Raw genomic sequence first — 12,048 nt, 5'->3', positions numbered from 1 at the left:
TTGAGCACTACCATGATCCCTCCGTCTGCTATTGGGAGTTTCCTGTCAACTAACTTAGTATTTTCAGTCCTACTGTCTGCAGGTTAATTTGGAGAAGCAAGATGTACTAATCAGGCACCAGGAAGGAAATTACAGCCTGAAGGGGTAGCCACATATGGAGCTGTTGAAAATGAAACAAGTCCTGATTAACTGTTTGTAGACAAGTCCTTGGTCATCAGATTTTAGTCTCTTTCCTTGTTCAGGGACAATACTGGTTCTTTGGTTCCCAGCTGTCTATAAATTGCTCAATTTGTGTATTCAGCATCTTTGCTTATGAACATCCAAAAGAGAAAGGAAGAGTCCTGCAATTTTATTTTGCTCTTTGCTGTCTGATCTTGTCATCAGACAGTGATAATAAACTGGGTTATTAGCATTTTCTTAGTCATGTTATTCTGCTCAGTTAACATTGTGTTCAGATTTATTTCAGCATATGTTCTGATGGCTGAAGGTGTCTCCATACACTACTGCCCTTTTGCTTGCCTGTCACTGCTGCTTTTTAAGTGCACATCACACAGAAAAGTTAATTATTATTTTTTTTTTCTCCTCTCTCCTGATTGACTTCTTCCTTCATGCAGAGAAAATCCTTACTGGAAAGATAACAGTGATTAATTTCTCTTCATAGATTGTGATCCCCTTCTTCAGCCTGTTGATCAAAGACATTTATTTTCTGAACGAGGGATGTGCTAATCGCCTTCCAAACGGACACGTCAACTTTGAAGTAAGATCTGGAAAATGTTTTTACCTGCCCCATTCTGGTAGCACTACCTGAAACTGTTTGCCTGCAGTTTCAGAGCACACCAACAAAGACTGAATATGCCAAAAGGGATGATCTCAAGTGACTGTGTGAAGGTTAAACCAATCCCAGAAATGTTTGGGTTGTCTTTTTAAAAATAATTAATATCTGTATCTTATATAAACATTACAAGCAGATTGTCCTAACTTGCTTGATGTCAGGTTGGCTGCTAGAAATACATTGTCAGCAGTAGAAATTACTGAACTTATGGCTTGGAGAGGAAGATGACTTTTTCAGAAAGCATGGAAAACTCTTTCTTACACAGACAACAAGTCAGTATAAAATGCTTTATGCTTTATGTTGTCTGCGTTTTTAGACCTTTATCATTTTTAATCAAAAGGTTTGCAGAGTAAGATGTAAATTACTTGTAGTCATTAAGGAAAAGTTAGAATACAAGCAGAATTACCTGTACAGCACAAGAGTCACTGTGTCTGTGAGGTAAATGTCATGTTGCTGATGCAAGGATCCGAGTGTGTTATCTCCTACCTGTAGGTTTTACACAGAAGAATTTCTAATAAAGGCAGCAGAAGGCTTTATATTCCCCCACAGCCCTGGCACCGGGTAGTATTAGTCACATATGTGAGTAAGCCCAGTTCTCTGCTGGGGGGAATGGTTTTGGACTGGCACAGCTTGTGGCCAGTGCAGTGCAGGCACTGGGGTGCTTTGCATCTTGCTGTAGTGCTGGTGCTGGGCTGAAGGGGCAGAGATCAGGTGCTTCTGAAAGAACTGCCCCAGGTCAATGAGACAATAGTTCTCCAGCTCTCAAATTCCTTGTAAATAATTTCTGCAGCATTGCTTTGGTTTGTTGCATTACATTTCTCCTTCAGTTACTGGCATTGTGGGATAGTGAGTAATGCATAAAATACAGAGCCTGGCATCCCTTTGAATTACTTCAGAACATTTTTGCCATGTATATTTACTCTTAAAGAGGTGTTAAAAGTTACTTATTTTTGTAATTTCTATCCAATTCTCTTCCATCAAAGTTTATCCTCTATTCTTAAGTACAAATGTGCAACCCATACCTTTGTTCATGGATATATTTTCATTTAAGTACAAACTGAGAGGGCTTGTAAGAAGGAACACAGCACACCGTTCCTCCCTCTTTCCACTGTAAATGAACAGTGAAAATGTACTCATTTAGCACACACAAGGCTTTTTTCCTTCTGGTTGGCACAAGGGATCCTGCAACCCAGTCTTCTGCTTAGATCTTGTTGTTTTAGTGAGATAATCTTACTGTATCTGAGTTTTATGTTTACAGAAATTTCTGGAACTGGCCAAGCAAGTGGGAGAATTTATAACGTGGAAGCAAGTGGAATGTCCCTTTGAACAAGACCCTAACATCATCCACTACTTACATACTGCTCCCATTTTTACTGAAGATGGTAAGACTCTGTATAATCTCTAATCTCTGAAAATGTCTGTTCATCACTACTAATTAACACCCATTGGTGATTTCTTTCACTGACCAGTCCCAGTTCTTTCCTACCTTTCCTGCCATGCAGCTTGTTTATCCCCAATATAATATCTAGCCTATCAATATGTTTTTTCAAATACAACTTTTAGCTCACAAAGCTGCTGACTGCTTTTCTTTTGTCCATAACTTTTCCATAAAGCACTGTCTAGGAAGTTGCCATTGTGGCCCTATTTTTGCAACCAAGAAAAGAGGCCACACAACCATGTTGTGGACTGCTGTGAATGGCAACTGTTCCTTAGCCACTCGTTCTGTGATAGATGGAGCCAGAACTCATCTCTTCCTCAACCCAACACTGTCATCTCCTCAGTGCACACAGCCCAGGGTGAGGGTAGCCCAGCTGACCTCCTCCACTACAGCAAAGAAATCCCTTCACTACAGAAAAGAATTTTTAAGAAAAATCTCGTAAAATCTAGTCATTCATTTCAGCTGTAGCTATGAAAGCCCTGTTCTGAAATTATTTGATTGTCTTTTTATACTTATCTGTCCTTTTTGATTTGGTATCCAGCCTGTCAGGCTGTGTCATTTCATATTGGTTTGTCACTTGTCTCTTGCTACACTGTCACGCACAGGACTGTCTGTAGCTGCATTCCCACAAGCTGGGCTGGTGTTGGCTTCAATTTTTTTAGTGCTATAGGCAGTTTTCTGTGCTAATCCAAGTTAATCAGAACAGACAGTTCATATTTCACAGAATACTTCAGAACATAGAATACTGCCTCAAAAATCTTGCCTAAATCCTAAGAAGAGTGACTGCCAAAAAAAAAAATAATAATTAATGTGATTAAAGTAATTGGTTCTGGTTTTAGGCTCTAAGGGGAGAGAAAGTGAAAATCAGGGGTGAAAGTACAGTTTTCAGGCTGCTGGACCAAAACAGGGTGACCTTAGCCCACTAATTATTTGCAGATTTTCTCTCTCATGCCCTCCTCTCTGTTCCCACTGCTTTTGTGAGATGCAGAAGCCACAGCAGGGCTGCCCTGGTAGCCAGGGGAAGTGCAGAGCAGAAGGACCTGCCCAGGGTAAAAGGTGGGAGAGTATATTAGAGAGATGAAGCAGTGGAATGTGAAATGCAGCTGTATTAGAGCGTGGAGGAATAGTGGGCCAACCCCTGGATATTGAAATGTCATTGAATTGTATGGAATTGCTAGAATACTGAGGTGGTTCCAGCATGAGAGAGTAAAGCATTGCTAAGCAGGCAAATAAGGAAATGTGTGTGAACACAAAGCCTAAAAAAATCGGAGAAGACAATGAGATATTAATGCACTGTCAGCTCTTGCAGAGGACACTTTACAGCCTAGACACATTTTGGCGTCATAAAATGCATCCTATAGTGCAAAGTTCTGCAGAAAATGAGAAGATCAATTTGTTTTCTTCTATGTTCTTGCTCTGGCTTCTGCAACTCATTCTGCCTTGAGGGTGTTTTGTATCCATTGCCCCCATAAGCTTTAGAAAGATTGAGGAAGATGAAGTTGTGTTAAATGATGGGAATATCCTTAATTTTATCAAGTTTATTTGTTTAGCTGTCATGTAACTTCATATAACACTTTAGTAGCAGTGCTGTGATGAAGTAAATAGGTTGAGATCTCTATATGCAAAACCAGAGTCCATTTAGTATTTGTTTAATATTGTTAGGAGAGGGTCATGCTAACATATTTTAACTCTGGGCTCCTTTACTGTTCCATCAGAATTAACCTAACAGCTTTCTAAAGGTAGATCTGTGAGCTGAACATCAGTGTCCTACTGATTACCAGCTACTTGGTGGACCAGGAAGTTTTAAAGTTTCTCTCACTGTGTAGTATAACATGGGGCATAAAAGAATGCAGAGAGATAGGGGATTACTGCTGGTGTTGGAATAACACATATTTACCTTTTCCAGGTTTGTATCTGGCTTCCTATGAGAGTGAAAGTCCAGAAAACCAGACAGAAAAAGACAGGTGGAAATCCTTAAGGTAACCACTCGTTTGACCAGCTCGTTTCTAAAGTACCTCCAAAATGCAGCACTGATAGTTGAAGCTTGTTAAGTGCTGGCATTTAATATGTGACCTTGGAGGGAGGTCTTCTCCATTTAAGACTAATCTACAGAGCTGAGGCTGCAATGATAAAAACTAATCATGACCTCAAATTATCCACCATTTAAAAACACCCTCTACTTGTGCAGTCCTGCAGTGCTGTGCCCCACAAAAGAGGCCTGGTCTAGATTAAAAATGCCCACGGGTAACTGGATCTTCCTACAGTTTGCACCTCTTATCTGTGTCATCGTGGGTGTGTGATGGTTTGGTGGGAGATCTGAAGAGAGTAGTTTTAAAAAAAAATAACCCAACTTTATCTTTGCACTTTTTTTTCATTCCTCTTATATTTTTAATTTACAGATCCACTATTTTAGGAAAGACTTGAAGATTAAGAGATTATTGGAGTAGGTCAAGGAAAAGAAATCCGCAGACATTTTGCACTACTGATTCCAAAGATGCCTGTTTGGGATTTAGACGATTTCTTTTGTTTGAGTTTGTTGTTGGGTTTTTTGACTGCCTAACGTGCTGGGTGAACTGGATTCATCCACTGAAATCAACTGAACTGTGCACAATGACACTCTTCTAACTATGAGACAGAGAGAGGAAGGACAAACAGACTGTTTGTGGCTGTGCCCAAACTGCGTCAGGATCACTGCAGCTTTTGCCTCTGAAGGAAAACGAGAGAATCGGGAGCATGGAGAACCATGGTGCTGCAGAGGAGAATGGAAAACTATGAAAAAAATATACATGAACATTTCAGAAGCAGGTGCTTCAGACAGCAGCTCTTTAAACCCTCTGAGGATTGTAAAGTTAAATCAAACACAGACACAGCAGCAATCTGGTTAATTGCTGAATGAAGAAAGAACTTACTCTTCCATTAGCAGTCCCCCAGCCTTGTTGAACAAAGCACTGACTGCTACAGGTATAAGCTTTCAGCAGATGAAAACTGACACTGTTCACTCATCTGTACACGTGTGTCACACACAGACCAACCACATCAGCATGGGGCACTCCGATGAACCCCATGAATTTTTACAGAGAACAATCCCAAGTCTGACTATTGCTTCGTTTTTCCTCCCACCACTGTTGTTGCATTTCTTACTGTGAATCTTGGCAGACCTGAGGAGGGCAGAGTGTAGATGGTGTTGCTTAAAGGTGCCACCACCACCACATCTAAAGCTGAACTGAAGAAGCAAATGGCTCCAGACTCAGCTTACCTCTATTTAATGTATGTAGTGTATTTCCTAGTTTTGTTGATGCCAAGTTGCATCTTCTGGGGTGTTTTATCACACTTAAAGAAGAAAGATCCTGCATTACCATTTGAAAAAAAAAAAAATCCATCAGGATCCAATGGATACAGCACTGTTTGTCTTGCAACATGATTCTAAGAGGGTAAGAAGTGGGGAAGTGGGGGTAATTGCTCTGAATTTGGGAACTATGTGGTTTGCTTTAAAAAGACAAAGGGTTTCAGACTAGAATGAATGCACTAAGGATTTGTCTTTCATGAGCAGATAATTGTTCTTCTCTTTTATTTTTAGAATCTGAACCATATTCATAATTTCCTTACAGATACTACGAAGTAGGGACTATGTCTTGTGATTAAAGCTGTACAATAATCAAGGTGCTACTGTAACACATATATTAAATGATAGTGAACTATATGGATATTAGATTCAAAACTAAGCCCTAGCAGTAGACTAATGGTTTGTATGTGCAAGGAATGTTCCTACCTGCCCCACAAAAGCTCTCAAAAAGCTTAAATGAAACCTAAATGCCACATGATACTGAACTTCACATTTTAATACTGACATGATGTTGGCCTTTTCAGATGTTCCAGTCTGTCTACAAAGCAGGATGTAACCCTTTGAGATCAGTAATATTTTTATTTCAATACTGACTGATTCCAAGTGGCTGTAGTGTTTTGAAAAATTAGACTAATTTTAGACTAAACCTGGCTGTGTTGACCTCTGCGTTTAGCCAGATCACTGGAACTGTTCCTGCCCTCTGCCAGGCCTCAGAAGTTCTCCGTGCCTGAGGGAGGTGCTGAAATGGGAGGCAGTGGTGAGCTAGTGTCTAAGGGCAGCCCTGACAATTGAGCTGATGGGAGTACAGCAGCCTGAGATGTGCTTTATGTGATGCACTAAAAGCCTGTAGAGTCTGCACTGCAGTTCTTATGTTGGGTTTTCGGCTGTGGAAACCTGTGCAGTCATGGCCACCTGGAATCCACTGCTCTTGCAAATCCCCAGATGAGGAGTACAGCCCCTGCCAGATTTGCATAGGAAGGGGCTGAGGCAGAACTTGGATTCTCCTCTTCATACAGGTCTGTCAGTGCAGGAATTCAAGCAGGGGGAACATTATAATGTTTACTCAAGCTCTGTATGGAAGAACTAAATGTAAGGATAATACATCATTCCAGCCAGGGAATGGTCACTATGCTGGTGATACTGTTAACATGTTGTTTAATTTTTGTATGAGTTGAGAGCTATACAGACATGTACACAAAGCCATTCTTTCAAGCAGAACCATTTCCAAAATGATGCTATTAAGAGCCTGTTAAATTCCAACCAAATCCAGAGCAATAACCAGAAACATATCTACAACAATGCTAGTGCTTAAGTGTGTTTGCTAAATGGTCATTTTTTTTCTTGATGTCTGCATCTTTTTAACAGGCACAGTGTGACTTCATAATGGAAATGGTTTTCTTAGTTATCTGAAATTATCATGCAGTGTAGGTGCATGGGTCCCTTTCTTAAAACCTGCTTTTAAAATGCAACTTAAAATGAGAAGACGGCACTTTTTAAAGACAGACTTCAGGAATCATACCTTGTCTTCACATAATTTTGTGGCTAAAATCCTATTGACTTAAATAGAAACTATGTAAAGCCTTAAGTTACAGCTGTCAGTTGTATTTCTGATCCAGATTTGGCCTAGCTAGGGTGTACAGCTCCAGACAGAATAGTGGTTAGAACCTTGCTTCACCAAAAGGTTTTACAAAGTGCAAGTACAACTGAAAACAAAGGATGACAATCTGGGGAATAGATTCCTTCAAAAAATGTATTAACATTACATGAAAATTAGAAAAAGCACATCCAATAATTGTTTTCTTGATATAAAGAACTCCTGCCATGCTGAAAAGAAAGCAATATCACTTAACACCCAGCACTGAGCCACTGTAGGCATGCAGTGATTAGGCTGACTTCTAGATGAGTTCCTAGTAGTAATGTCATTGCTTTCTAATTCCACATTTTGCTGTGGATTTGCCTCCCTGGCAGCTGTTTGGACTAATGCTACACAGAGAACAGAGGAAAACCAGCTATGGGTTTCAGTATCAAAACACTAAGTTAGTAAGATGTGAATATGGTAGTTTTTCAGAAGCAGCAGCTTAGCTTCTGTGTATACAGCAATATTTTAAAAAACCCAAATACATGAAATCACTTCTGCACCTCCTCTAGTGTAACCAGAGTGGTAACAAAAGTCCAGTGTTTTCATTTCTTGGGTGTGCTGCTCTGGAAAGTGCAGCTAGATAAAAGGCCCAGTGAAAAGGAGGGAACTGTGAATGCCTTCAGCTTGTCAGGCCAGTAGGTGAACTTGCTCAATGCCTTTCAAAAAACACTTAAGCATTGCAATCCTGTCCTCAATTTCACATCAGGATCAATCCCATTACCTAATGAAGGGTGCGTGGACCTAGGTCTGCTGGGAGTGACTGAATTTAGAGAGGAAAAAAAACCTCTAGAAATGAGTCTAGCACACAAGAACCCAGGGCAGCAGAGTGCAGAGCTCAGCAGGTGTGCTAGGCAGCTCGCACAGGCCTGTCACAGCACTGGCTGGGAGCTGCCATGGGGATAGAGGACAGGAAGATCTGGGAGCAAACTGTGATCCCAGCCACTGCTGAGATGGCTCTTCAATAAAAGTGTGGATACAGCTGCTTGAGCACTTCAAGTAACAAACAATTTAGGCATAGAGGTATTTTTCTCAGCTTGAAAATATTTTATGATGTGGTCAGTGGTGGAAAGATAATCACTTAACATCAAGCCAGGCCCTTATTGATACTGTGGTTGTAGTAAAGTTTTATTGCAATAGTTTATGCACCTTTTATTAAAGCACGTGAGCACTGGTTTGCACATGACTGTAAATCCTGTTTAGAGCAGAGCTCAGATTGCTGAATATGGAATTGGAGCTATCAAAAAGAAGACATGCTAGTAGAAAAAAATACTGTTCTGCAGATCAGTGTGAAAATGTTGCACAGTTACAGTATCTGGCCTCACAATGCCTGTGTCCCATAGAATGAGACTGATCCCAGACACAGCAATGTGCCAGGGGAAAAACTCCAGGTGATTTTGATGGGCTTTAGAGCAGTCCTGCCATTATAAACTGCAGTGCAGTTTTAAGTTATTGATGGGGATTAAATTGCATTGACAACTGGTGTAGTCCCGGCCTTTCTTTCGAGTGTGGTGCAACTCTCATATGGGCAGGTTGTATTTAATAGGGTGAAGATCCATCCATAGCACAAGTTTTCTTTGATATTGTAAAAGTTTCAGCAGCAAATTCAAGGACTAAATCTGATCCAATTAATTCATGTCTGAGAGCAAAATTTGAGTTTCTGGCTTTATGAACCTCTTTTTAGACTGGTAGAAATGAGCCTTACTGTCTCAGGTGTTTCTTTTATGGGAAATTAAACCCCCTTTTGTTGTGAAGTTATTATTTCCATTGTTGTAATTGAAGAATGGGAAATGGGGAAAACTCTCTTTGTCACTGCTCGGAGGCTCAACTGTGAGCCAAAGACTTTCTTTTCTTTTGTCCTTTTTATCGTTATCTGTTGAGTTAAATTACCTCAGTAGTTGGTGCTGGGCATTACTGGGCTGTGGCTGGGGAAGAGCACACACACATCTGGTGTCCCTATGGCAGGGGTGTGCAGAGGGGATGAGATGATCCTGTACCAAACTGACATGCAAATTCAGCTCTGAGCTGCACTCTTATGTTTCTGGTGCTGGGGCACACCCCTTCTGGAAAGTCAGAAGTTCTTGGAAAGTTCACTTTCCAAGTAGTAGGCAAAGCCTACTCCTTATCCATCCAACAGAATGACTACAGGAAAATTCTTGTAACTAAAAGAGGTTCCTCCAGAGGACCTGAAACAGTGAAGAATTTGTTACTTAGATGACAGATTTTCAGATCTAAGCAACATGGCAAAACAAATACTTTCTTAAATTATCATAAATACCTTGATGGTGGTTAACTTTCATATTTCATAGCATGACAGCAGAGTGGAACAAGATATCTGTGCATATCTTCCTAGGAATATCCATGGCAGCAGGGCAGGCTAAGGCAGGAGATCAGTGAAATACTGATGCAGAATTGAATACATTAAGCTAATGCTCATACAAGGCATCACATCCTGCATTTTTCCATTATGCAAGATGTAGATCAGAAGCTCATGGCTTGTATGGGTGGTATTTCATATAATCTGCACAGGTGCAAGACACTGAAACTCAGGCTACAACCTGAGCTACAGAAGAAAGTCAAGTATGAGTAACTCTTGTCTAGATCCCTGCCTTGCACTGTGGCCAGACACAGGCTGGAATGCTGTAAATTCAGAGTGGCTGAGACTGCTCCTCCCTTGACGCCTCTCCCCCTACAGAAGCAGTCTTTTGCTCCATAAGCAGCTCTTGCAAAATGCTGTAGGAACATGGGTAAAGACATCCAAATTTTAGCTTTACATTTCTTCTGGTGTAACTCCTGTTTACAACTTTGCTTAGAAAAATGGGAACTAAATTATCATGTTAGTTTTTCACACAGAATCAATCTAGGAAATAAGTGTGGGTTAAAAGACTGGTGTATACTGATCCTGTGAATTATAGTAGTGAGCACTGTGCTTCTCCTGTATCTTTTTCTTTAAAATAAACAATTTCATGTTAAGATTAGCATTTTCAGCTCAAGCTGAAATCCTTCTACCATCCACAAAACTCAAACCATGGAGCTTTGAAGTCCTCAGAACAAGTATTGACACTTTATTAATTGCACAGGCAGGAAACAGTAAAGTTACTTGAAAGTGGCTGTAATGATGTTGTGACTGTACATAGACCTTGCAACATGTTAATGGTAAAATGCATCCTGTACCCCACATCAACACTGCAAGAATAGCATGGTCATTGTTACTCTTTATAGCTGTTGTGGAAAATGTCTTAACTTGCATTCATTATTATAGTGCCCATCCTGTTCCCATGCTTTTTTATACAGTTGTGGTAAGATTGTTATGAAATCCTTTTGTCAGTCATGTTCAAGCTAACTTACCTATGTATAGAATTTATATATTAAGCCCCCATTCCCCCCTAATTTATACTGTGTTTTAACAGTTTGCCTGAACTGTCTATGGTTTCTAAATTTTGTAATGTGAGTGTCAAATAATAATAATTAAAAAAAAGGACTCATCTGTGTGGATTTTGTTTTTCAGTTGTATTGGTGGTAGAGATTCCAACAACTACAGATGTACAGACTAGGCTGCAAAGAAATTGGGTTGCTTTGAAACTCTGAAAACACAGAGATATCCTTGACTCTGCATTGCAATTTGTTACTGTGCCTGTAGGCACAAAGTACCTGTGGTTTCTGCTCTTCCTTTTATCTCCACTTTACTGCTTCTCTCTTCATCCTCACACATTCAGACCATTGCACTGCATGTGTAGTGCAAGGGAAAGAGACAAATTCTCTTATTTCCCATAATAAAATATTTTCCCAAGTAGAAGGCATAGTCTTGAAGCTTCTTCATAACGAGAAGAAAAGGCTGAGACTGGACCTGAGTATTTTTAGTCTGTTCCTATAAAACCCTGTGGTACAACTGTTTAAATGTATTGGTTTATTGTTTGTATTTTAGTAAACTGAGAGCTGAGGAACTCATTTCAGTAATAACCTACAGTAAGAGACATACTTCAAGTACCTTAAAATTCTTTTCAATGAGGAAGAAAGAGGCTCAGAGGTGAAACGCACGTGCAGAGAGAAGTGGTGGAGTTTCCTTCATGTAACACTGGGCATCTGCACCTCATCACTTCTGTGAGTGTCACTTCTGTCCAGCTCAGCCTGCTCCTGCCTGCTGTTCCCACTGAGGACTCCTGCTCTAAGGAAGCACCATCAGACTCCAAAGCTCACAGGGGTGTGATGTGCAGCCCCCTTCTCAGCACACTGTTCTGACTCTCAGTGTCACAGCTCGTGCCAAAAGGTGCTGTGGAGTCATCTGGCTGAATCCCCTGTAAACTGTAGCTTATTCAGGCTTCCCATTGCCAAGCACCCAAGTCTTTAATAGGCTAAAACATTTCAATCCTCAGAAGGCTCAATCCTCAGTTGTGCCTCAGAGAGTGAGAAAAGTCCACATTTCACTCATTCCTATGGGATTTGCAGTAAAAGGGAATGGGTCAGGTCAGCTCCACCCAAGGTGGTCCCAGATGGACAATCACACTGTGTATTTACCAAAGTAAAAATGAGTCTGAGCACTGGAGGAGAAGCACCTTGCCTGAGTGGCAACCTGCCAGCAGTTCCAGGCACAGTGTTTCTATGGCCCTTAATACCATGGAGGAACATGCTGAGGGCAGTGTAGGCCATTCCTCTCTGCCACCTCTTACAGACAACCCTCACATTAATTGCCCACAACTTTTCACTAGTGCATGTGTGAGGGAACACAAGTCCCCACACTCACACAAAGTTTCTGGGTCACTGCTTTTCTAAGAAAAATTCTAATAACTCATTAACAGAGA

General features: G+C 40.7%; 1 protein-coding gene across 1 annotated transcript in view; it reads left to right on the top strand.

The window, feature by feature from the left end:
- Positions 1 to 10,744, top strand: part of RASGEF1C (RasGEF domain family member 1C) — a 69,277-nt gene extending 58,533 nt beyond the window's left edge. Inside the window, exons 11-14 of the mRNA XM_051631290.1 lie at positions 662 to 757; positions 2,091 to 2,214; positions 4,177 to 4,249; positions 4,670 to 10,744. Coding sequence (XP_051487250.1) covers positions 662 to 757; positions 2,091 to 2,214; positions 4,177 to 4,249; positions 4,670 to 4,694 — 318 coding nt within the window. The 3' untranslated portion in view covers positions 4,695 to 10,744. The remainder of the gene's footprint in view (positions 1 to 661; positions 758 to 2,090; positions 2,215 to 4,176; positions 4,250 to 4,669) is intronic.
- The last annotated feature ends 1,304 nt before the right edge of the window (positions 10,745 to 12,048 follow it).

Source organism: Apus apus, chromosome 13 (assembly GCF_020740795.1).
Source record: "Apus apus isolate bApuApu2 chromosome 13, bApuApu2.pri.cur, whole genome shotgun sequence".
Classification (NCBI taxonomy): Eukaryota; Metazoa; Chordata; class Aves; order Apodiformes; family Apodidae; genus Apus; species Apus apus.
The sequence above is the reverse complement of the archived record's forward strand: the minus strand, read 5'-3'. Positions and strand labels throughout refer to the sequence as shown.